Source organism: Copadichromis virginalis, linkage group LG19 (assembly GCF_057382275.1).
Source record: "Copadichromis virginalis isolate Kocher_CV1m ecotype Utaka linkage group LG19, C_Virginalis_male_GT1.1, whole genome shotgun sequence".
Lineage (NCBI taxonomy): Eukaryota > Metazoa > Chordata > Actinopteri > Cichliformes > Cichlidae > Copadichromis > Copadichromis virginalis.
Window position 1 is genome coordinate 3,297,375 of NC_140636.1, and position 27,424 is coordinate 3,324,798.

The window sequence follows — 27,424 nt, forward strand, 5'->3', positions numbered from 1 at the left end:
GGACAACCCTTGGACCCCCGGCGGGACCCGACGCCCAGGAGGAAGCCTCAGCCCTCCTACAGTGGCTTGCAAAAGTATTTGGCCCCCTTGAACTTTTCCACATTTTGTCACATTACAGCCACAAACATGAATCAATTTTATTGGAATTCCATATGAAAGACCAATACAAAGTGGTGTACACTTGAGAAGTGGAACGAAAATCATACATGATTCCAAACATTTTTTACAAATAAATAACTGCAAAGTGGGATGTGCGTAATTTATTCAGCCCCCTTTGGTCTGAGTGCAGTCAGTTGCACATAGACATTGCCTGATGAGTGCTAATGACTAAATAGAGTGCACCTGTGTGTAATCTAATGTCAGTACAAATACAGCTGCTCTGTGATGGCCTTAGAGGTTGTCTAAGAGAATATTGGGCGCAACAACACCATGAAGTCCAAAGAACACACCAGACAGGTCAGGGATAAAGTTCTTGAGAAATTTAAAGCAGGCTTAGGCTACAAAAAGATTTCCCAAGCCTTGAACATCCCACGGAGCACCGTTCAAGCGATCATTCAGAAATGGAAGGAGTATGGCACAACTGTAAACCTACCAAGACAAGGCCGTCCACCTAAACTCACAGGCCGAACAAGGAGAGCGCTGATCATAAATGCAGCCAAGAGGCCCATGGTGACTCTAGACGAGCTGCCTCATTTCCGCAGAGTCGTAAACAAGACAGTCAGCATCAAAGCAGCAGGAAGAAAATAAAGGTGCTATTGCAGAAAAGAGCAATACAAGTACAGCCGTTAGTTTGTTCAAAAAAAAGGGGGGGAGGGCTTCATCCCATCCACAACCTGTGAGTCTTGAACATGTATCTACGAATGTACAAGGTCAAGATGCTAACACTCAGACAGCTCTTGAATGCAGTTGGTCCGGGAGATTGGTTTGCAACAATCGATCTAACAGATGCTTATTTTCATATGACTATACACCCGAACTACAGGCAGTTTCTGAGGTTTGCATTCGAGGGCGTAGCCTACAAATACTTGGTGCTGCCTTTTGGGTTCTTACTTGCTCCTTGCACCTTTGCAAAATGTGCCGAGGTGGCGCTAGCACCCCTCCGAGAGAGAGGCATCCGCATCTTAGCCTACCTAGACGACTGAACTCTCGTAGCTTGCTCCAGAGAGCAGGTGGAGACTCAGTTGTCACTGGTTTTGTGACACATTCACACACTGGGTTTCTCTGTGAACTTTTAGAGCTCGCTAATCCCGAGTCAGCAGATTTATTTCCTCGGTTTAGAAATATGCTTGCTTTCCAGCCGCTCACGTTTGTCAGAGCATCGCTTCCTCATTCAGGTTCAGCTGGATTCTCTCTCATTGCCTGTGGGCATCGTGTCACCTCGGGAGGAGGCATGCTAGCTCTCCGTCCCTGGAGGAAGCCCAGGCTGTTGCATCAGGGCTCTTGGACTGGGAGGGTGTTGTTTTGCTAGGTGGTGTCCACAGATGCTTCCCTAAGGGGGTAGGGAGCGCTGTGCGGTGCATCAGTGAGAGGGATCTGGTCCCCAGCCCGGTGCGAGCTGCACATCAACCACTTAGAGCTGTTAGCAGTGTTCTTAGCTCTCAAACATTTCCGTCCAGTCCTGGAGGGCCAACATGTCCTAGTCAGGACGGACAATTCAACAGTAGTCTCTTACATAAACAGGCATGGAGGAATACGCTCCTCTCAACTGTTGAAGCTGCCTCGCTCTGCTGTTATGGTGCAGTGTTCATTTTCTGTCTCTAAGAGCCATCCATGTTCTGGGTTACCTGAACTTGGGGCCAGACCTTCTCTCTAGCGGGGGGTCCTCTGGTGAGGGAATGGAGGTTGCACCCTTTGATAGTGGCTCAGATTTAGGATCTGTTAGGCAAGGCACAAGTAGATCTTTTTGCCTCCAGGGTAAATACTCACTTCCACATGTTTTTCTCCATAATCAACCACGATGCACCGTTGGGCATGGACACGTTAGCACACCAATGGCCAGACGTGCTCCCTTGTGCATTTCTCCCAGTGAAAATGACATCTCCAGTTCTGGAGAGAGTGCATCAGCAGTCGCTCTCTCTGATTCTAGTGGCCCTTTGGTGGCCCACAAGGTTGTGGTATGCAGAAATAATCAGCCTGCTAGCAGCGAGTCCTTGGCAGCTTCCTCTCCGCGGGGACCTCCTCTCTCAAGGTGCGAGGAGAAGTGGTTCATCCACGCTCGGATCTGTGGCGGCTTTATGCTTACCTGCTGAGAGGTCAAACTTGATTGCTAAGGGTCTGCCAATAAGTGTGATAGCGACAATTCAGAGCATTAGGGCCTCATCCACTAGAGGCTTGTATGCTTACAAATGGTGAGCTTTGAGCAATGGTGCCAGGATTGCCATACTCTCCCATTTCAGTGCTCTATTGTGGTTGTTTTGACATTCCTGCAGGAGCTGCTAGATAAGGGCCTTTCATTTTCAACAATTAAGGTTTATTTAGCAGCTATATCTGCTTGTCATATTGGCTTTGACGGGATGACATCAGATGCATCTCCCCTTGCCTTACGTTTTCTGAAAGGGGTTCACCGGCTGAGACCCATGCTTCTGCCCAGTGTCCCTGCTTGGGTCTTATCTTTGGTGCTGGAGGCCCTTTGTGGCCAACACTTTGAACACATTGAGACTTTGGATATGAAATTTCTCTCATATAAGATGCATTACTTCTCACTTTGGCTTCACCAAACACATGTCTGTGTATTGCGTTCAGATGCTGCCTTTTTTCCCAAGATCATGCCAGCATCTTATAGCTCAATGGAGTTTGATTTGCTGAGCTTTTGCTCCCCTCCTTTTGTATCTGAGGAGCAGAGAGGGCTACATTCTCATTGTCCTGTGCGTGCGCTACGTACCTACATTGAGCATACTCAGAATATGCGTTTATGTAACCAGCTGTTCATCTGTTTCGCTAGTCCAGCCAGAGGTTCCACCAGGGGGATGGCAACTTCATGGGCTCTTTTGGGGTGCCTATAGCTGATATTTGTGCAGCAGCTAGTTGGGCATCACCACACACTTTTGTGTGGTTTTATTGGTTCGACATTAAAGCCCCTTTGGTGGCTCGCACTGTCCTTTCTGCTGGGTCTACTGCACACTAAGGTGGTGGTGGTCCAATTCCAGTTCAGTGGCTGCTCTGCAGGGTGTGTATATATCTTCCATACTTATGTGTTGTACCTCGCTCCTCTCCTTCAGGGAACAGAAGTTATAGACATAACTGTGTGTTCCCTTTCAGTTGATTCACTCGGTACAACACAAGGTGGCCCCACTGAGCAGTTTGGCTCGGTGAAGAGCGGCTATCGAACTGAGGGATGTCTGTGATGACAGCGGTTATATGTGCAGGCGGCGCTATACGCATGTCATCACGGGTCATCTGACTTAAAGGCATGAATAAAGGTTTCCTCAGACAGGACACGTGAGGGCATGATATCCCATACTTATGTGTTGTACCTCGTTCCTCTCCTTCAAGGAACAGAAGTAATAGTGATAGGTTTGTAGCATAAACCTATTCGCTGGAACGTTAAGGACAACTTACTACACAGCAAAAGCAAGACACAAGTAGGCAAAGTTCTCTGTGTTACTCATGCATGAGGGAGGCCTGCCTGGAGCCAAGTGTCGTTCCACCCACTTGACCTCCGTCAGACTCTCAGCCATAGCACTTCTTTTATTGTGGTTACATGAATATACATAGGTTCATTAACATATGACGTCTACATACACACAAAGAGTACCTTGCCTGTGCGTTGTGTAAGTGTCTCCACAGACTACTAAGGATCAAACCTCTACCAACACGACATTGATTATAAAACTCTAAGCATAAATGAGTAGATATTTCTAAGCATAAATGACAATCCGCTATATAACCCTGACAAATAGACATAACTGTTTGCTTCACAAGCTATAAAATACAGGCTTTACAATCTGTGACTGTTTGATACTCAGCTTTAACTCCTTTTGTAGCTACTTTTGTTTTTTGTTTTTTGCTGTATGGGAACAGCTTGAATACAGAAATCTGAACTGTGATCACCAAGTTTGACCTTTTGTATGTCCAGATGGGACTATTGCAACTCTCTTTACCTGGGCCTCCAACTCTCCCTCCTTCAGTGCCTGTAATTAGTCCAAAATGTGGAAGCATGCCTCTTAACTGGCACTAGAAGGCATGAGCACATCACCCCTACCCTCGCTAACTTACACTGGCTTCCCGTCAAATATCGCATTGATTTCAAAATCCTTCTGCTCACTTTCAAAATTCTAAATAACCTGGCCCCTAGCTACCTAAGTGATCTCCTTGATCTGTACAACCCAAAGAGAGCACTAAGATCCTCCAGCCAACTGCTCGTAATGCAGCCGAGGTCTTGTTTAAAAACCAGAGGGACTTCCGCTTCCGGCCGCATGGAGTGAAGTAGTAGGTGCGTTCAGCTCCGCTTATTATTTTTAAATATTGCATATGCATACTTAATTCTTGGTTAGCAGAAGCCACGCTAAAATGGATACTAAGAAGACCAGAAAATACACACAAAAGACCATAGACATCGATTCGACCATCTCGAGCGGGGAATATGGCGAAGCAACTAAAGCTAAAGCTAATGCTAACGTGGAGACGGGGGAGGAAGCGCCTATATCTGTGGGTACGCTGCGACCAGAAATACGTGCAGGACTGAAACCGTATGAAGACAGTTTGGACAGCATTAAAATCCAGTTGGCTAGTATACATAAAGGAATCAGCAGTGATATATCTGTGTTGCAAGAAGAAGCTAAAGCAGATATTAAAACCACCCGAGACGAACTCATGGGAAAAGTTGAACAGCTGTTCACTATGCAAGCAGAGGCAGCGAGCACACAGAAAGAGATGGAGAAGTCCCTGAGTGACACGACTGACAGGCTGACAACACTGGAAAAGTCCTATATGTCTCTAAAGGCAGACCATCAGAAGCTACAAGAGAAATGCACTAACTTAGAAGATAGAAGTCGCAGACAGAATATCAGAGTAGTTGGTGTTGCAGAAGGCGCAGAAGCGAATAACATCACCGATTTTGCCGCAAAGTTTCTGGCGGAGGTCCTCGGAGCAGACAACTTTGACTCCCCTATTGTTATTGATCGAGCTCACAGAAGCCCCAAACCACGCAGCGGGGAGCGACCGAGGCCCATTATTATCCGATTGCACTACTTCACAGACAAGGAGAAGATCCTGAGACTGTTTCGTAATAAAGGAAACTTACGCGTCAACGGGTCTCCAGTTTATATTTTCCCCGATATAAGTCCTGAGGTTGGGCGGATGCGAGCAACCTTCAATCAACTGAAGCAGAAACTCCACAGCGCTGGCATCCAATACAGCCTGTATTATCCAGCCAAATTGGTGATTACGGCAAACGGCTCCAGATACACGTTTACCGACGCACAAGCAGCTGAGAAATTTATCTTGTCCAACAAGCTGATCACATCGGAAGATGAAACTGAATGGGAGGCGCTGGCCAGCTGATCGAGAAAGACATTACTGGATGGTCACACTCACTGACTGAGTTGATAAACTCTTATTCAGGTGAAATATATTATTATGCTGTTGAGGATATTTTTACATCTTCCTTTCTTTGTTCTGTTTTGAGAGAATGAATAAGTTTATAGAAGGAGAATGAATTAGAATGTGTTCGCAAGAAAATTCATAGTTAATATTTAAATTGATTAATATTAAGGTAATTTAAGTTATAAGATGATGTTTATTCTCTTACCAATGTAATCTCTTCTTGTATGTAAACCATCATAATAGGAATTAAGGGTAATGGCAGAGCCTGAACTACTTTTTTCCCCCCCTTTATTTATTAATTTTATTATTATTATTGATATTATTATTACTGTGAGTGTGCTTTATCAAAATTAAACTGGATATGAATAATATAATTCTTTAGGAGCTTAGTGGTAAGTCAGATGCTCATATCTCTCTCTGAGTTGAGACTTAAATACTTTTGTTGTATGGAGTCCCCTCTCTGTCCAAGCTCTGTTGGAGTGCTTTGGTCAGGGAGGAGCAGAGAGGAAGTAGGGACTGTTTTTGTGGGGTTTTTTTGTTTGGGTTCTCACCTGCACTTTTGTTTGTATTTTGTTTGGAGGCCATTTTATTAAAAAAGGAGGGGGGAAAGGGTTTAATTGGGTTGCAAATCTTTATTTATAAGTTAAATAATGGTTATTGATAATTATAAAAACCTAGTAAATTTTGTGTCATGGAATTGTAAAGGACTCAATAGTGCTGTTAAGCGGGGCAATATTCTAGCACACCTTAAAAAACTGGGGACAAATACTGTATAGGATATTTGCAGGAAACCCATTTGAGAAATCAGGATCATCAGAAGCTATGTAGCAGATGGATTGGGCAGGTGTTTCATTCTAACTTTACAGCTAAGAATAGAGGTGCAGCCATTATTATCAAAAAAGGGATTCCCTTCATAGCGTCAAAAGTATTATTGGACCCTCGTGGACGTTACATCATAGTTACAGGAAAACTTTATAACAATCAGGTTACACTAGCAAATATTTATGCCCCTAATGTTGAGGATGCAGGTTTTATTAAATCATTTATATCCTCTTTACCTAATATGGACACCCATAAACTGATAATTGGTGGCAATTTTAATTTCGTTTTGGATTCTATTCTAGTCTTGATAGATCATCACAAAGATCAGTATTTAAATCAAAATTTGTGAAAACTATTCAAGAATTTATGAAGACATATAAACTGATAGATCCATTTAGAGCTATTTCCCCTAACTCTAAGCAATTTTCATTTTTCTCTTCTGTTCATCATACTTATTCTAGAATAGACTTTTTCTTAATAGATTATAGATTTCTTACACAGATCCAAAGTTGTGACTATAAGGCAATAGTTTTATCTGACCATAGTCCAGTATTGCTACAACTAGCAATAGGAGATAGACCTACTGCACCAAAATGGAGATTTAATAATGGTTTGCTGTTAGATAATATCTTAGTAAATGAAATAAAGGATCAAATCAAGCTATTTATTTCAATAAATGGCACACTTGAAGTTACGAGATCCATACTATGGGACACATTAAAAGCCTACTTGAGAGGCCAAATTATCTCATTGAGTAGCTATAGGAATAAGCAACGAAAAGAAAGAGAGTTAAACATAACAATGGAACTTTTAGAAATAGACAAGGAATATGCTATCTCTCCTTCATCGAAACTTTATAAAAAGGTCCCATTGCAGACAGAACTTAAATTGCTTTATACAAATGACACGATAAGATTACTTACACAACTTCGACATAAATACTATGAACACGGGGAAAAAACAGGTAGTTTACTAGCAAGGCAAATTAAAGAAGTTGCAGCTTCAAGACTGATTACAGAAATAAGAACTAGTGCAGGGCAATTAACAACTGACCCAAAGAGAATTAATGATGCATTCCGAGAATATTATAAAGCACTTTACTCTTCAGACTTAAAAAAAGATCCAAACATAATCGAAAGTTTTTTCGATTCTATTCAAGTTTCATCTATCAGTATAGAACACAAACTATTGTTAGAACAACCAATAACATTAAGGGAGATAAATCAGGCTATTCAAAGTATGCAGTGCTCGAAAAGTCCCGGTCCAGATGGGTATAGTGCTGAATTCTATAAGACCTTTAGTGAACAAATTTCACCCGTTCTTTTGGAGGTATATAACGAAGCTCTAACTAAAGGATGCTTACCTTCAACCATGTATGATAGCACTATCTCTCTAATCCACAAGCCTGGTAAGGATCCTTTGGAACCTGGTTCGTACAGACCAATAAGTCTATTGAACGTAGATAATAAAATATTGGCAAAAATTCTGGCTATGCGATTAGAGATAGTTCTCCCAACAGTTGTGTCGGAGGACCAAACGGGATTTGTAAAAAATAGACAGTTATCTTTTAATATTAGAAGGCTATTCAATATTATATACAGGGAGTGCAGAATTATTAGGCAAGTTGTATTTTTGAGGAATAATTTTATTATTGAACAACAACCATGTTCTCAATGAACCCAAAAAACTCATTAATATCAAAGCTGAATGTTTTTGGAAGTAGTTTTTAGTTTGTTTTTAGTTTTAGCTATTTTAGGGGGATATCTGTGTGTGCAGGTGACTATTACTGTGCATAATTATTAGGCAACTTAACAAAAAACAAATATATACCCATTTCAATTATTTATTTTTACCAGTGAAACCAATATAACATCTCCACATTCCCAAATATACATTTCTGACATTCAAAAACAAAACAAAAACAAATCAGCGACCAATATAGCCACCTTTCTTTGCAAGGACACTCAAAAGCCTGCCATCCATGGATTCTGTCAGTGTTTTGATCTGTTCACCATCAACATTGCGTGCAGCAGCAACCACAGCCTCCCAGACACTGTTCAGAGAGGTGTACTGTTTTCCCTCCTTGTAAATCTCACATTTGATGATGGACCACAGGTTCTCAATGGGGTTCAGATCAGGTGAACAAGGAGGCCATGTCATTAGTTTTTCTTCTTTTATACCCTTTCTTGCCAGCCATGCTGTGGAGTACTTGGACGCGTGTGATGGAGCATTGTCCTGCATGAAAATCATGTTTTTCTTGAAGGATGCAGACTTCTTCCTGTACCACTGCTTGAAGAAGGTGTCTTCCAGAGACTGGCAGTAGGACTGGGAGTTGAGCTTGACTCCATCCTCAACCCGAAAAGGCCCCACAAGCTCATCTATGATGATACCAGCCCAAACCAGTACTCCACCTCCACCTTGCTGGCGTCTGAGTCGGACTGGAGCTCTCTGCCCTTTACCAATCCAGCCACGGGCCCATCCATCTGGCCCATCAAGACTCACTCTCATTTCATCAGTCTATAAAACCTTAGAAAAACCAGTCTTGAGATATTTCTTGGCCCAGTCTTGACGTTTCAGCTTGTGTGTCTTGTTCAGTGGTGGTCGTCTTTCAGCCTTTCTTACTTGAGTGGGATTTCCTCTTCTCGACCCTATCAAAGTATGGCATAGGCCCTAATTATATCTCCTTTGTTAAGCTGCTTTACACAAAACCTAAGGCCTCGGTTAATACAAGTAATATATCTTCTAGTCCTTTCCTCCTCCACCGCTCTACAAGACAAGGGTGCCCTTTGTCCCCATTGCTATTTGCACTTGTCATAGAACCTCTTGCCATTCAATTACGCTCTACAAAAGATTATAAAGGAATAAGGAGATTTGGTGTAGAACATAAGGTCTCTCTATGCAGATGATTTTTTTGCTATATATCACTGACCCTACTAAATCATTGCCAAAAATTATGACAGTTTTAACTGAATTTGGGAAAATTTCTGGATACAAAATCAACTTAACAAAAAGCATATTGTTTCCGATTAGTTCTTTAGAAAAATTAGATAGCGCTACATTGATCTCGTTTCCTTTTACAATCTCAAATACCTTCAAATATCTTGGAATAACTGTAACCCGTGAATTCTCTGGCCTTTTTAAACATAATTTTGTTAATTTATACCATCAAACTGAACAGAACTTGGAAAGACTGTCTAAACTGCCCATCTCGCTTGCTGGCCGAGTAAATATCATTAGGATGAGCACTTTACCCAAATTGTTATTTTTGTTTCAATGTATCCCAATATTGATCACAAATTTTTTTTTAAGAAAATAGACCAGTTAATCTCTCAGTTTATCTGGAACAAAAAGACACCCAGAATAAAAAAGATATTTCTCCAAAGATCCAAGATTACAGGAGGAATGGGGTTGCCTTGTTTTCAGTTTTATTATTGGGCCTGTAATATACGTTGTATGTCATTCTGGGGCGGGGAACATAGACCTGATTGGGAACGGATGGAAAGTATGACTTTTTTCTCCAATACTCTTAAATCTTTGGTTCATTCAAACTCAGATCTGGGTAAGCATAAATGTAAAAATCCGGTAGTGTCTGACTCACTAAAAATTTGGTCTCAAATTAGAAAGCATTTTCATTGGCGTCAATGTTCAATCTTTACACCATTAATTCATAATCAAGCATACACATTGCTCTCAGGATCAACATTCCAGCTATGGAGTTCCAAAGGGATACACACAATCAAGGATCTGTTTATTGATAATCTTTTTCCTTCGTTTCAACAACTTCAGCAAAGATTTTCCATAGAAAACAGAGATTTTTTCAAGTATTTACAAATACGTCATTTTTTTAAAGAAACGTTTCCATCCTTTCCCAATGAACCACAAAAGCTAGTTTCAGATGATCTATTCTTAATGAACCCGCTAAAGAAAGGAGCTATTTCTAGGATCTACAACCAACTTTTGCAAATAGACAGTACAACTACATTGGACCACTTGAGATATGCTTGGAGTGAAGAACTGGCTACTAACATCACTAAAGATCAATGGACTAAGGCACAAGAACTGGTTCACTCCACTTCTGTCTGCTGCAGGCACAGACTACTACAATTTAAGGTCTTGCATAGGCTCCATCTGTCTAAATTGAAGGTTTCAAGGATGTTTCCAGGGGCTGACTCAAGATGTGATCGATGTGGCCAGAATTCTGCCTCATTGTCACATATGTTTTGGACATGTCCTAATATCGCTACCTACTGGTCTAAAATATTTAAAACTTTGTCTGATATTTTTAAAAAACAGCTCCCCCCAGACCCAGTAATGGCACTATTTGCTGTAGCTACAGTTAAAAACTTAAATAATAAACAAATTCGTGCTCTGAGTTTTATAACATTGCTTGCAAGACGCCTTATACTTCTAAATTGGAAAAATAAAGCCCCCCCAACTCATTCTGCTTTATTAAGAGACACAGTGTATCATTTACAGTTGGAGAAAATTTAATTTTCATTAAGAGATAATGTTAAACAGTTTTACCTAATTTGGCAACCCTTTATAGATTACTTTAATAAGTAAAACTGGGAGGTATGGCCTCCTCCCATATCTGCCCCAAGATTATATATATATGGGTCTACGCAGGTGTTGTTGTTTGTTTGTTTGGTTTTTTTTTTGGGGGGGGGGTTCGTTTGTTTTGGTTTGTTGGTTTGTTTTTGTTTGTTTTTGTTTTTTCCCTCTCTCCCTCCTTTGAATATACTTATTTAGGATAATAAATGTGTATGTATAGACATAGATATGATTGTTTATATAATGGTAATTATATTTTATGTAAAAAGGATGGGGAGAGGAAGGGAGGGAAGGGGGAAAAAGAGGGGAGGGGAAGGGAGAAGGGGAAAAAAAAACCGATGTCAATGTAAATGAGATATATACTTTGTTGCCTGATTTGAATAAAGAAAGGAAAAAAAAACAAACAGAGGTGACCATGCCTTTGACATTACCGCCCCTAGACTCTGGAATAATCTCCCAGTTGATATCCGTAAATTGGAATCAACTCAGTCGTTCAAATCATGCTTAAAACACACCTGTTCAACTTGGGGATGGCAAGTGTCCTGCACTACACCATGCAATGTAATTTTAATTGTAACTGTACTACTTGTTCCTTGTTCTGCCCGCATTGCAGTACACTAGTCTTTCAAATGTGCTATAGAAATTAATTTTGACTTGACTTGACTTTTGTATGTGGTGATCAGGGCTCACTACCCGGGTACCACCACAATAACAGAGGCCCTGAAGACACAGAAGAAGCTGTGGTCGTCAGAGGACTACAGCACCTTTAACAATGAGGTGGGAGGAGGTTGTTGGGCTCGTATCCTCAACCAGAACTATGTCAATGGACAAATGACAGCGTAAGTTAAAAAACAAGCAGTACATGCCAGTAAAAATATTAAACATTACACAGAATGTTTTTAAATTTATTGAATTTTAATCAATTTGATGGTAAGTTTATTTTTAGTTAGAATAAAGTGTAAACTTGGTGAATACATGCTTTGGACAGACTGTTAAGCCTTAATGTTGAACAATGTGGTTAATATGACTGTGATCCTTCCTCCAGCACCATCTCCTGGAATCTGGTGGCCAGTTATTATGAGGATCTCCCATTCGGCAGGGATGGGCTCATGACAGCTGAGGAGCCCTGGAGTGGCAACTATGTGGTCGAGTCTCCAATTTGGATCACAGGTGTGCATACAGAGACAGATAGTTTGAAAATGTGTTTCAGATCAACATAACATTTCTCATAATAGCAAAGTTATTAGAGAGTGGTCAGTGGTCATAAAGGTCAGCAGTGTACTTTTAAATCCAGAAATCATGACACCAACCCTTAAGGTTCTGAGTAAATATAATTCATTATGTCACTGCATTTTTAGTGTTGACTGTATGTTGCATACTGATGGGGTAGACTGCATAGAAGACATCTCACTTGTGAGACAGATTTGATGGGTTGGCGAAAGTTTTGGCATGAAAGCAATCTGATTTTTTTTTAGAAGTGAATTAGTTTGGTAGTTGTTAGGTCTGGCTAGTGATTGTTTTGTAACCCTTTGTTTTCAAATGTTTTCCTTGCAGCCCACACCACACAGTTCACCCAGCCAGGATGGACCTACCTGCAGACTGTTGGACATCTGGCACAAGGTGGAAGCTATATTGCCTTGACTGATGGGAAGGGAAATCTCACTGTTGTCATAGAAACAATGGTAAGTTAGTTACACACACACACACACACACACACACACACACACACACACACATGAATGCTCCTTTTAACAAAGCTTTTTGTTTCCTTTATAGACTCACAATCATTCAGTGTGCATAAGACCTCCACTACCTCCCTTTAATGTAACATCCCAAAATGCAACTTTCTGGCTAAAGGGGTCTATTGTAAGTTCATGTTATCTTCTTGAATCTTGCTTAGAGTTTCTGACTTGTACATCTCTCATGTTCAAGATTATTTATTTCTTCTTAGGCATCCATTAAAGAGCTCCAAGTGTGGCGGTCACAGTTTGACTTTAAGACGAACAAGCCCTCCTTTTTTGAGAAACTAAAACCCCTGAAGGTGCTGTTTACACTCTGAAGAAAGATGCACCTCAGTGATATGTGGGCACCAGTTTGTCAACTGTAACACTGTCTTTATATGACATTAGCTTGTAGATGGCTCGTTTACCCTGAATCTGGCTGAAGACGAGGTTTACACACTGACCACTGTTAGCACAGGAAGCAAAGGCAGCTATCCCGACCCACCTCCCTCAGCTCGCTTTCCTAAAGTGTACAAGGATGACTTTGATGTTCGTAAGTTAACCATGTGCATGAACCCAAAACTCACCGAATTTTTAACGTCCATTAAAATGACATAAAATGTGACCTTTATTTTAAATCTGCTTCTGTGTATGTATAGGAAGCCCACCTTTTTCAGAAGCTCCATACTTTGCTGATCAGACAGGAGTGTTTGAGTACTACATTAACCTGACTGATCCTGGACCTCACGTTTTCACCTTAAGACAGGTTCTAACAGAAAGGCCCATCACATGGGCAACGGATGCTGATCAGACCATTAGTGTCATCGGAGACTATTACTGGTGAGTAGTCCTGTGACTACTATGATTACCTTAGTTGGGTTAGTCACTACTATCACTAACCCAACTAAAGTAATTCATGGGGTGTCTGTGGCTGAGGAGGTAGGCAGACACACACAGACACACAAAATTTTTTTTTTTTTTTTCTCCACCCTGTTACATTGTTATTTTATACAGGCAGAGCCTGACAGTGACATGTGACGTCTTCATGGAGAAGATGAATGCTGGTGGTGTGTTCATAGCAGCCAGAGTGGATAAAGGGGGACAGTCAATCCGCAGTGCTAAAGGAGTCTTCTTCTGGGTGTTTGCTGATGGCACCTACAAAGTTACCAATGATCTTGGTCAGTACAATCTGTCTCTGCTCCAACCTTCTATAAGAATGATCAAAGATGTCCTACCATTAGTTAATGATTGAGTCTTAAAAAATGATCAATCTGTCTTTATTAATGGGCTGTGTACCACAGGGTTTTGATGTTCCACTAGTTAAACCATTACTTACAAAGCAATCACTTGATCCCGCTGTCTTAGCTAGTTCTAGGCCAGTCTTCAACCTTTTGAAAATTGGCCTAACATTAATATTAGATTTGTCAACTCTTTCTCAAATTTTTGAAAGAATAGTCCTAAAACAAGTAACTGATCATCTACAGCGGGTTGATTCTTATTAAAAATGATAATAATACATTTTATTTAAAAGGCGCCTTTCAGAACACTCAAGGACACTGTACACAGCAGAATAATAAAAGTAACATAAAAGCATGCAGTTTACATAATCATAAAAACATAAGACATAACACAAATATAAAATTAGAATAGTTTCAGTCAAGTTTCACAACTTATCAAAGTACTGAAACAGCATTAGTTAAGGTTGCACATCATCTCAGTACAGCGTTCCATACTGTTGCCCATTAGTGATGGGATTTCCGGCTCTTTTTAGAGATCCGGCTCTTTCGGCTCGGCTCACTAAAAAGAACCGGCTCTTCAGGTTGGTTTGTTGCTTTAATTAATTTATTATCAACAATAATATAAAATTATGCGCAAAAGGAATTACTAATGTAAAAAAGTGGTTTTATTTATATATGTTTAAATATAAATATATGCGGTGGCCCCTAGAGACAAAGCACGTGCAAACTCTAAAGCATATACAAACTCCAAAACACATTTCTAGCGTTAACTGAACTTCCAAAACAGAGCTACCTAGATCACTTAAATTACACAATTGAAAGCATATGTGTATTGTTTGTGTATTTATAGACAAGCACTCACATATATTCAAATATTTTTTTTTAAAAAAAGTTCATTTACCTGTTTCAGCTAAACGGGCTGGCCTCGTTTTGCGCCGACAGAAATGCAGCTCTGTGTGGTAAGACTCGCGGTGGCGGCTTGTGTGTTTACATCAACGCGAAATGGTCCAAGAACTCTGTGCTAGTTTCTAGTTATTGCTCATCGCTGGTGGAGTTTGTGACTGTTAGATGCAGACCTTTTTATTTACCACGGGAATTCACCACTGTTTTCATTATCGGAGTGGCGCTTAGAAGAGCTAGGGCCGAACTTTCTCGGGCCATCAGAGAGGCGAAGCGCGCACACGCCCAGAGAATCCACAACCACTTCAAGGACAGTGGCGACACACGGCGCATGTGGCTGCTGAGCATCAACGGCTCCTCTGTGGAGATCGTCGACAGCACCAAATTCCTGGGCGTCCACATGGAGAAGGACCTTGGCTGGTCCCTCAACACCAGCTCCCTGCACAAGAAAGCCCAACAGCGTCTCTTCTTTCTGAGAAGACTGAGAAAGGCTCGGCTTCCACCACCGATCCTGACCACCTTCTATAGAGGAACTATCGAGAGCATCCTGAGCGGCTGCATCACTGTCTGGTTTGGGAACTGTGCCATATCGAACTGCAAGACCCTACAGCGGATAGTGGGAACAGCAGAGAAGATCATCGGGGTCTCTCTCCCCTCTATTGAGGACATCTACACCACACGCTGCATTCGCAAAGGCACCAGCATTGTGGCTGATCGGACACACCCCTCTCACACACTCTTCACACTCCTGCCATCTGGAAAAAGGTACCGAAGCATTCGGGCACGCACATCCAGACTGTGCAACAGCTTTTTTCCACAAGCCATCCGTCTCCTCAGCAAAAAGGGACTGGACTGATAAACACACACACACACACACACACACACACACACACACACACACATTATCACTCAGCTTAACTCAACTACCTCAAAACATTGAGACTGCCCTGACTAATCAACACAAGTGCAAACACACTGACCTACACCACCAAACTATCGTACACACCAACCTATTACTGGACTTTTTGCACTAACTTCTTTACTTCCTAATTTTTGCTGCTACACTAAGGAATGTTTACTGTTCCTCCTCTACCTCAACTCATCATCACAAAACCTTATTATTATGTTACGTTGTGTTTTTTTGTCACACTGTCACTTTGCTGCTCTTGTTTGCACATTTACACGTGCACTTTGTTGTCTGCTGTCTGTTAACAAGAAAAAAAAAGTCTTCCTTAGATAGTTAGATAGTTAGTTTTTGTTAATTTATGTTGTAATTTAAGATAAGATAAGATAACCTTTATTAGTCCCACACGTGGGAAATTTGTTTTGTCACAGCAGGAAGTGGACAGTGCAAAAGTTATGACGCAAAAATTAGAATACAATAAGAATAAATACAGTACACAGCTGTACAGAATAGAATAAAATAATATACTATATACAGTAGAATAAAATAGAATAAAAATATACAATAAGATAAAAATAGAATACGAATGCTATATACAACTGAGTAAAAATACAACGATGCCAGAAAAGATTATTGCACTTAGTGTTATTGCACATGTGTGGATGTGTGTGTTTGTTCAGTTAAAGTCTTTGTTGTGGAGTCTGACAGCAGTGGGGAGGAAAGACCTGCGAAATCTCTCCGTCCCACACCGTGGGTGCCGCAGTCTCCCACTGAAGGAGCTGCTCAGTGCTGTCACAGTCTGCTGCATGGGGTGGGAGATGTTGTCCATCAGGGATGACAGCTTAGCCGCCATTCTCCTGTCACTCACCACCTCCACTGGGTCCAGAGGGCATCCTAGAACAGAGCTGGCCCTTCGGATCACCCTGTTCAGTCTCTTCCTGTCCCCAGCAGAGATGCTGCCGCCCCAGCAGACCACACCATAAAAGATAGCAGAAGCCACCACAGAGTCATAGAAGGTCTTCAGGAGTGGGCCCTCCACCTCAAACGACCTGAGTCTCCGCAGCAGGTACAACCTGCTCTGCCCTTTCCTGTAGAGGGCGTCTGAGTTATGAGTCCAGTCCAGTCTGTTGTTCAGATGAACACCAAGGTACCTGTAGCTGTCCACAGCCTCTATGTCCATACCCTGGATGTTCAGTGGTTGCAGTGGAGAATGCTTGTGCCTGCGGAAGTCTACCACCAGCTCCTTGGTTTTACTGGCGTTGATCTGGAGGTAGTTCAGCTGGCACCAGTCCACAAAGTCTTGAGTCAGTCCTCTGTACTCCTTGTCGTCCCCATCAGTGATGAGGCCGACTATTGCAGAGTCATCAGAGAACTTCTGCAGGAAGCACTGGGTGGAATTGTGGGAGAAGTCTGCAGTGTAGATGGTGAAGAGGAACGGAGCCAGAACCGTTCCCTGTGGGGCCCCCGTACTGCAGACGACCCTGTCCGACACACAGCCCTGAGTCCTCACATACTGTGGTCGGTCGGTGAGGTAGTCCAAAATCCAGGTAGTGAGGTGATGGTCCACTCCAGAGTTCTCCAGCTTGTCCTTCAGAACCGAGGGAAGAATAGTGTTGAAGGCACTGGAGAAATCAAAGAACATGATTCTCACAGTGCTTCCAGCGGTCTCCAGGTGAGCGAGGGAACGATGTAGGAGGTGAATGACGGCATCATCCGCTCCAATGCCAGGCTGGTAGGCAAACTGAAGTGGGTCCAGTGATGAGCTTGTTAGGCGCCGAAGCTGAGCCAGGACCAACCGCTCCAGGGTCTTCATCAGGTGGGATGTCAGAGCCACCGGCCTGTAGCTGTTGAGGTCCTTGGGGCGTGAAGTCTTTGTTAGTCTATGTTAGGTCAGTCTGTCTTGTCTCTGCTAGCCAGCTAACTAGGCCTCTTAGTTAGCTAGTTTAGTGTTTTCTGTTAATTTATGTTGTAAATTTATGTTGCATGTAGCACCTTGGTCCTGGAGGAACGTTGTTTCGCTTCACTGTGTACTAACTGTATATGGTTGAAGTGACAATAAAGCCAACTTGACTTGACTTGACTTACTACCACACACCAAATCCGATTGTTGATACTTCCTGGCTTGTGTAGCCACTAGGTAACAAAAGCTCAACACTGCGCCCTAGCATCCTGGAGCACTTCTGTTGTCTTTTGTATGTGCTTCAGAGTTTGTACATGCTTCTGGGTTTTTACGTGTTTTGGAGTTTGTACGTGATTCTGAGTTTGTACATGCTTCTGGGTTTTTATGTGTTTTGGAATTTTTACATGTTTTGGAGTTTGTACGTGCTTTGTCTCTAAGGGCCACCATAAATATACTTTATTTATTCACTCCACATAAAATGTAATAAATAAATCATATACAGTGGGGCAAAAAAGTATTTAGTCAGCCACCGATTGTGCAAGTTCCCCCACCTAAAATGATGACAGAGGTCAGTAATTTGCACCAGAGGTACACTTCAACTGTGAGAGACAGAATGTGAAAAAAAAATCCATGAATCCACATGGTAGGATTTGTAAAGAATTTATTCGTAAATCAGGGTGGAAAATAAGTATTTGGTCAATAAGAAAAATACAACTCAATACTTTGTAACATAACCTTTGTTGGCAATAACAGAGGTCAAACGTTTACTATAGGTCTTTACCAGGTTTGCACACACAGTAGCTGGTATTTTGGCCCATTCCTCCATGCAGATCTTCTCGAGAGCAGTGATGTTTTGGGGCTGTCGCCGAGCAACACGGACTTTCAACTCCCGCCACAGATTTTCTATGGGGTTGAGGTCTGGAGACTGGCTAGGCCACTCCAGGACTTTCAAATGCTTCTTTTTACAGAGCCACTCCTTTGTTGCCTGGGCGGTGTGTTTTGGATCATTGTCATGTTGGAAGACCCAGCCTCGTTTCATCTTCAAAGTTCTCACTGATGGAAGGAGGTTTTGGCTCAAAATCTCACGATACATGGCCCCATTCATTCTGTCCTTAACACGGATCAGTCTTCCTGTCCCCTTGGCAGAAAAACAGCCCCATAGCATGATGTTTCCACCCCCATGCTTCACAGTAGGTATGGTGTTCTTGGGATGCAACTCAGTATTCTTCTTCCTCCAAACACAACGAGTTGAGTTTATACCAAAAAAGTTCTACTTTGGTTTCATCTGACCACATGACATTCTCCCAATCCTCTGCTGTATCATCCATGTGCTCTCTGGCAAACTTCAGACGGGCCTGGACATGCACTGGCTTCAGCAGCGGAACACGTCTGGCACTGCGGGATTTGATTCCCTGCCGTTGTAGTGTGTTACTGATGGTGACCTTTGTTACTTTGGTCCCAGCTCTCTGCAGGTCATTCACCAGGTTCCCCCGTGTGGTTCTGGGATCTTTGCTCACCGTTCTCATGATCATTTTGACCCCACGGGATGAGATCTTGCGTGGAGCCCCAGATCGAGGGAGATTATCAGTGGTCTTGTATGTCTTCCATTTTCTGACGATTGCTCCCACAGTTGATTTTTTCACACCAAGCTGCTTGCCTATTGTAGATTCACTCTTCCCAGTCTGGTGCAGGTCTACAATACTTTTCCTGGTGTCCTTCGAAAGCTCTTTGGTCTTGGCCATGGCGAAGTTTGGAGTCTGACTGTTTGAGGCTGTGGACAGGTGTCTTTTATACAGATGATGAGTTCAAACAGGTGCCATTCATACAGGTAACGAGTGGGGGACAGAAAAGCTTCTTACAGACGACGTTACAGGTCTGTGAGAGCCAGAGATTTTCCTTGTTTGAGGTGACCAAATACTTATTTTCCACCCTAATTTACGAATAAATTCTTTACAAATCCTACCATGTGAATTCATGGATTTTTTTTTTTTTCACATTCTGTCTCTCACAGTTGAAGTGTACCTCTGGTGCAAATTACTGACCTCTGTCATCATTTTAGGTGGGGGAACTTGCACAATCGGTGGCTGACTAAATACTTTTTTGCCCCACTGTAATATGTCTGTGAAGGTTCTCAGTCATCCAGGTCATCGTAGTCAAAGGAGCTTGCAAAGAAAAGCGTCTGGACTTCTTTAAGTTGCTTGAAGACGTTTCACCTCTCATCCGAGAAGCTTCTTCAGTTCTAAGGTCAAATGGTGGAGACAAAACGCCAAAACACAAACTTAACAATGTGGTGTATGCTGTACAGTGCAGCGAGGAATGCTCAGACCTCTACATTGGAGAAACCAAACAGCCACTTCACAAGCGCATGGCACAACACAGAAGAGCCACCTCCACAGGACAAGACTCAGCAGTCCCTCTGCATCTTAAGGATAAAGGACACTCTTTCGAGGATGCCAATGTTCACATTTTGGACAGAGAGGACAGATGGTTTGAAAGAGGAGTGAAAGAAGCCATCTATGTCCACTGTGAGCGACCATCTTTGAACAAAGGCGGGGGTTTACGACACCAACTCTCTGCCATCTATAATCCAGTTTTGAGATCCCTTCCCAGACGCCTTAACGCCCACTCACATCCTGGGCCATCTGACCTCAGGAATTCGCATGATAAGGTGGGGCCAGGTTTCACAATGAACTCAACCGAAACTCTGGCTGATTGGGACCCACACCCAGTTTCACACCTTGGCTCAGGCGAATAGAGGATCATCAGGGGGTCCTTTTGTCCCTCTGTGGGGGGTTACTCCCACTAGGTTTATATCTGGGACTCTCCACCATTTGACCTTAGAACTGAAGAAGCTTCTCGGATGAGAGGTGAAACGTCTTCAAGCAACTTAAAGAAGTCCAGACGCTTTTCTTTGCAAGCTCCTTTGAAATCATATAATACAAAAACCAACTATTTACATTTTAAACTTTTAACAATTTACATTTTCAGCTTTTTCCTTTTAAACAATTTTAAAGTGAAACAACATAAAACACTGCAAACCACAACACAATTAAATATAAATTAAAATATAAAAACAAAAAGAGCTTGCATATTCTGTCATATGGGCCTGCATGAATAAGCTTTCTGAATCCATTATCATCCGCAACTGAAAATAGTTGTGGATGATTACTATACCTTTCTAATGTGACGTTATTGTCCCTGGCTCTCTTTCTCTCCCGCTCTGTTCCTGTGCTACTGCAAGTGTAACTACCGCCCCTCCCCCCTCTTCCCAGCACAAAGTACAAGCCTCGAATGCGGAGTGAAGCGGAAAAAAGGTGCGAGAGAGAGAGAGGGTGAGAGAAAGAAAAACAACCCCACGGCTCGCGATAAGGAGCCGGCTCGCGTCGTTCACTTCAAAGAGTCGACTCTAAGAGCCATTTCGTTCGCGAACGACACATCACTATTGCCCATAATATTCTATTAGAGCAGTTAAAGCATGTCGTCCCTCTCTGAAACAGCAGGATGGGTGTTGGTGTCCCTGTTTTGTTGGTCAAAGCGGGCAAAAAACTGGTTTAGGGTGTCAGGTAAGGTGATGTCCGGGGAGTTTGTGGGCGACTGTCCTTGTAGCCAGTGAGTGTCTTGATCCCCTGCCACATGTTTCTGGAATTGTTTGTGTTAAAGTGTTCCTTGATGCACTGTTTGTATTTCCGCTTGGCTTCTTTTATGCGTTTAAGCAGAGATTGGCGTGCCTCTTTGTTGGTCTCCTGATTTGAAGGCACTGTCCCATGCTCTTAGTAGGGCTCGCACCTCACTGTTGAGCCATGGCTTCTGGTTCGGGAACACTTTAACAGTCTTTGTTGTTGTTACACTCTCGCTACAGAAGTTGATGAATGAGAGTACAGCAGATGTGTGGCCCCCCAAGTCTGATCCTTCTGCAAATGCACTCCAATTCATGTTATCAAAACAGTTTTGTAGGGCCGTGGTGGCTTCCATGGTCTACTCTCGTACTGTTTTTACAGATGGTTTTTGTCTTTGAATTAGAGGTTTAAAGGGAGGGATCAGGGACAGAGAGAGATGGTCTGAGAGTCCAAGATGAGGCAGTGGGGTGGCTTTGTAAGCATCTGGGATGTTGGTGTAGACCTGGTCAAGTGTGTTGTTTTCGCTTGTTGGGAAGCTCAAGTTTTTAAAGAATCCAGGCAGGACAGATTTCAGGTTTGCATGGTTAAAATCTCCTGCCATGGTCACAGCGCAGTCCGGGTGCGTTGTTAGCTGTTTATTAATCGAGCGCTGGAGTAGCTCCATGGCTGACTGCACTGCAGTGGTTTGAATTACATTCATCTAATACAGGGAGTGCAGAATTATTAGGCAAGTTGTATTTTTGAGGAATAATTTTATTTTTGAACAACAACCATGTTCTCAATGAACCCAAAAAACTCATTAATATCAAAGCTGAATGTTTTTGGAAGTAGTTTTTAGTTTGTTTTTATTTTTAGCTATTTCAGGGGGATATCTGTGTGTGCAGGTGACGATTACTGTGCATAATTATTAGGCAACTTAACAAAAAACAAATATATACCTATTTCAATTATTTCTTTTTACCAGTGAAACCAATATAACATCTCCACATTCACAAATATACATTTCTGACATTCAAAAACAAAACAAAAACAAATCAGCGACCAATATAGCCACCTTTCTTTGCAAGGACACTCAAAAGCCTGCCATCCATGGATTCTGTCAGTGTTTTGATCTGTTCACCATCAACATTGCGTGCAGCAGCAACCACAGCCTCCCAGACACTGTTCAGAGAGGTGTACTGTTTTCCCTCCTTGTAAATCTCACATTTGATGATGGACCACAGGTTCTCAATGGGGTTCAGATCAGGTGAACAAGGAGGCCATGTCATTAGTTTTTCTTCTTTTATACCCTTTCTTGCCAGCCACGCTGTGGAGTACTTGGACGCGTGTGATGGAGCATTGTCCTGCATGAAAATCATGTTTTTCTTGAAGGATGCAGACTTCTTCCTGTACCACTGCTTGAAGAAGGTGTCTTCCAGAAACTGGCAGTAGGACTGGGAATTGAGCTCGACTCCATCCTTAACCCGAAAAGGCCCCACAAGCTCATCTTTTTTTTTTTTTTTTTTTTTTTTTTTTTTTTAAATGACATCAGAAACAGCAGTATGCGACATTACGTGATGGCAGAGCTTCAGTTCATCCTTTGTCTTTTTTTTTTTTTTTTTTTTTTAATAAATAGGACAGGGGGAATGAATGAGAGAGAGAGGGGGAGAGAAAGAAAGAAAACCAAAGAGGAGAAGAGACGGTGAGAAGGGGGGGGAAGAGAGAGAAAAAAAAAAAGAACTCCTGGGTCACCTGTATGGAGAAAAAAAAAAAAAAACAAACAAACAAAAAAAACAAACAGAGGAGACAGCAAACAACAAAGAGCAACATAATAATAGAGAAAACAAAGCACCATCACAATAAACTAGCTAGTCATAGATATCAATATTTACTAAATAATAAACGATATTGTGCAGCACGCAAGATAGACAGCGCACAGTGTGCTTTGAGGCAGCAGCCAAGAAAGCTTTAGTCCGTGTCTGTGAATACCCATGTGTGCATACCTGTGTGGATCAGCATGCTTGCATTCCAAAGGTTTCTCCATGTAATGATCTGCTAGGGAGTGTGGGGGCCCCACAAGCTCATCTATGATGATACCAGCCCAAACCAGTACTCCACCTCCACCTTGCTGGCGTCTTGCTAGAGCTCTCTGCCCTTTACCAATCCAGCCACGGGCCCATCCATCTGGCCCATCAAGACTCACTCTCATTTCATCAGTCTATAAAACCTTAGAAAAACCAGTCTTGAGATATTTCTTGGCCCAGTCTTGACGTTTCAGCTTGTGTGTCTTGTTCAGTGGTGGTCGTCTTTCAGCCTTTCTTACCTTGGCCATGTCTCTGAGTATTGCACACCTTGTGCTTTTGGGCACTCCAGTGATGTTGCAGCTCTGAAATATGGCCAAACTGGTGGCAAGTGGCATCTTGGCAGCTGCGCGCTTGACTTTTCTCAGTTCATGGGCAGTTATTTTGCGCCTTGGTTTTTCCACACGCTTCTTGAGACCCTGGTGACTATTTTGAATGAAACGCTTGATTGTTCAATGATCACGCTTCAGAAGCTTTGCAATTTTGAGACTGCTGCATCCCTCTGCAAGATATCTCACTATTTTTGACTTTTCTGAGCCTGTCAAGTCCTTCTTTTGACCCATTTTGCCAAAGGAAAGGACGTTGCCTAATAATTATGCACACCTGATATAGGGTGTTGATGTCATTAGACCACACCCCTTCTCATTACAGAGATGCACATCACCTAATATGCTTAATTGGTAGCAGGCTTTCGAGCCTATACAGCTTGGAGTAAGACAACATGCATGAAGAGGATGATGTGGACAAAATACTCATTTGCCTAATAATTCTGCACTCCCTGTAGACTCCAATTTTTCCTGTTAAGGAGTCGTCGTCTTCATACAGTAAGGTTAATTATGGAGTTCCACAGGGCTCTATGCTTAGGCTAATTGTATGTACATTATGCCTGCTTTCTTTAGGAAGTGTCATTAGAAGGCATACTATGCTGTAATTCATTATTATCAGGATGTCCTAAAAACTCCCCGAAAAGCCTTCAGATGATCCAAAATCCTGCAGCAAGAGTACTGACAGTACTGACAAAGAAACTTGAGGCCACTGCTGTTAAGATTTGGCACTGTATAAATAAAATAGAATTGAATTGGTTCATCACACTTAACTCCAAACTGAAAACCAAAATCATCACTTATAGTCTTTTATTTCGTAGACAGTTTCTCCATAATTTCCATAGTTGGACAGTTTGTTGTTTCTGTGCCTCTCATCACTGTTCTTTTGTCAACAGTTGGCGAGACTGTACTTGCAGAGGGACAGTCTGGTACTGAGGTACATAGCTGGTACACCTTGTCACTCACTGTAAAAGTAAGTAGACACTTTTTACTATTTCTAATGTTTCTTTATACTCTCACTTCTTCCACTGTTATGATGATTAAAGGAGTTTGTAATCCAATAAACCATGTTAGGACGTGGAGATTAGATCAACTCAGATTAGCTACTCTCATTATCAATAGTATTTTGAGTCAGCATCTAAATCACATGAGAGATTTAAGATGATGTATTAGCAAGACAGAGCAAAAAATCTGCCTTTTTCCTACTTGGATTTTATATGGAGGTTTGTTTGTTTTTTAGGTGATTTGTAGATTTGTAGGTGTGTTAATACAGTATGTCAAAATCAAGAAATAACAGACGTCACACTTGAGGTTGTTCTGAAAAAAGGCAAGGTAAACAGTTTGTGATCATATATGAAGACAAAATAAAAGTGAAGGATTATAACCTTGACGACACAGTTAACTGGGGCAGTAATCAGTCCTGCTTGCTGGTAGCTGTGCAGGAACAGTCCTTTCTGGTGTAGGTTATTGTGTTGACACACTGTAACTGAACATTTCAGCAATATGCCTGTCTTGTCACAGCCACATTAATTTACGAATTAACCTATGAAAAGTCTATCTTTTTGCGCGGATTTGAAAATGTAAAGATGTTTTTCTCTTTACTGTAGGGACAGTATGCATCAGGGTCACTGAATGGATACCCTCTGTGGAAGAATGCTGTGATACTGACCCCAAAGGCTGGCTGGGCTGCCATAGGAACACGCTCATTTGAACTGGCCCAGTTTGATAACTTTGCTTTGGTGGCTGAGTGATGAATTAACTTTAAATCATGATTTACACTATGCTGAATGTCCTGATTCATTTATGGACTTGATTAGTACTTTACAGCCGATAGCTTCAAGCATAATAATGTTGTGTGTAAAATTTTGGGCGATGTATTGACAGAAATGGGTTATAGTATTTAATTACCATGTAATTATGCATCACTGTGTTTTTTTTTGTTGGAATGATCCTGTCATATCAAACCTCAGTCCTGAACAGAAATTAATGTCTTTCTACAGCTCACAGCCAACAAAACACTGGTTTAAGACCTTTCTTTGAAGAGATGCCAAGACTTCAAGATAAGGCTGGAATTGTTTTGGGGCATAACTTGTAGTGAATCGTGTGTTTGTAGCACATCAGAATCCATCACACTTGTACAGGATGTGCCTTATAGCCTGGTGTTAGAATCAAATGACCATATTAGTATTTGGTGTTAGCCGTGTAGTTGGCTTGTCACTACCATAGGAGCATCCCTCAGTTCCCTCAATGGGCTCCACCCCTCATTTGTTGCATCTGTTTTCAAAACAGCTAAGTTTCAACACACCACGCTTCTCGGAAATAATACTTAATGTCTTGGTGGTTTCCTCCATCTCCATCTTTTTATATACAGTGTATGTGGAGGAAAAAAATATATCATATGGCACTGAATCCTGGAACTTTGTTTGATGTGATTGTAAATGATTTTATAGTTTGACTTTATATTGTCTTAACTGCTTTGAATAAATCAAATAGAAAGCCAACCACAAGTGTAGTGTAATCCGTGACTCCCCATTAATCATGTCTGCTCCCTACTCCCATATAGCTAACTGCACAGTCACCAGGATAACCTAAGATGGCAACACAAGCACTACATTTTAATTTACATTCATTAAAATCAGCTAAATTTAGGGTCCAATCCTGATTTATTCCCTGTGCTTTGAATACCCTAGTTGTCAAAAGTGGAATAACGCTGGGATTTGGTTTAGTCAGTAGAATCTCCAGGTTAGGATTAGATATACAAATTCTGTGGAGAAGGACAGGGAAAACTACTGGTCTAGGTGTTTGTCTTACTCATTTTTCCAGTCCTAGATTGTCCAAACTAATGTAAACTTCTGAGTACCATGGCCAAAGGATATGGAAATCTTAATTTCAGAAACTCTTATAACACTGTTGCATCCCATGAATATGAGAATTTAAGCAGGCTTACCAAAGGTGATCACATGTTTTGTTTTTGTGTTGTTTTTGTGTTTGTTTTTTTAAACACTCACTCTACTCCATGCTGTTCATGACATCTGTGTTCTTTCTTTGCACCATGATTGGGGTTGTTGAAAAGTCCAATCATCAAGCTCTTCTCACAGTTCCATTGTTCCATGCTGGTCCGGTGTCAGGCTTCCAAGCTCCAAAGTAGAGCTTTCAAGTTACTCTGCAGCTGTTTTCATTGAAGAACCTTACACACACAGAACAAGATGGAAAAAAAGTAGCAACAGTTGCCTCTGTTTTCTTGCAGTTTGCATAAGGCTCCATGACACAACAATAAACAAGGCAGCGTTCCCCACTAAAATGTATAATAATATTAAGAAAGCTCAGAAGCTGTTAAAAATCGTGGGATTAAAGTCAAGGATTTAGGTTTAGGTTAAGCTCCATGGGCGTAAACGAAGTTTTATTTTTTATTTGGGGTGGGGAATTTAAGGTATAAGGTTTCAAACCTATATTCAGACGTAGACAGCATATTGAGTGGGTTGGTCAGCACGTACCACATTGCATCTGGCAGATCTGCCCTTTATACTAGTAAATGGACGAACTTTATAAATTGCCTTTCTACAAAGGTATTGCTCATCATTCACACATCACTAATAACTAATAATAACTAATAACTCCAATTTCCTTGGCAGCACCTGGAAATTGGAGTTATGGCAGACTGCACAATTTCCCCTCTGGCATTTATCATGGCAATGGAGTTGGTTATGCAGGTATCCCAGTGGGTAGTGGGATGTGAGAGACTCAAGAGTGGCCTTCGTCTTCTACCCATTAGGGCCTACATGGATGACATGACCATCATTACAACAACAAAACCATGTACTAGGCGATTGCTACAGAAGCTCCA

The 27,424-nt window shown here is 41.8% G+C and overlaps 1 protein-coding gene across 2 annotated transcripts in view; it reads left to right on the forward strand.

Moving 5' to 3' along the window:
- Positions 1-26,081, forward strand: part of galcb (galactosylceramidase b) — a 47,241-nt gene extending 21,160 nt beyond the window's left edge. For both annotated transcript variants that reach the window (XM_085440938.1, XM_085440937.1), the window contains exons 8-17: positions 11,601-11,756; positions 11,963-12,087; positions 12,472-12,599; positions 12,694-12,783; positions 12,869-12,958; positions 13,047-13,191; positions 13,298-13,478; positions 13,653-13,816; positions 24,477-24,553; positions 25,188-26,081. In XM_085440938.1, the coding sequence (XP_085297064.1) occupies positions 11,601-11,756; positions 11,963-12,087; positions 12,472-12,599; positions 12,694-12,783; positions 12,869-12,958; positions 13,047-13,191; positions 13,298-13,478; positions 13,653-13,816; positions 24,477-24,553; positions 25,188-25,331 (1,300 nt within the window). In that variant the 3' untranslated portion in view covers positions 25,332-26,081. The remainder of the gene's footprint in view (positions 1-11,600; positions 11,757-11,962; positions 12,088-12,471; positions 12,600-12,693; positions 12,784-12,868; positions 12,959-13,046; positions 13,192-13,297; positions 13,479-13,652; positions 13,817-24,476; positions 24,554-25,187) is intronic.
- Positions 26,082-27,424: the final 1,343 nt, after the last annotated feature.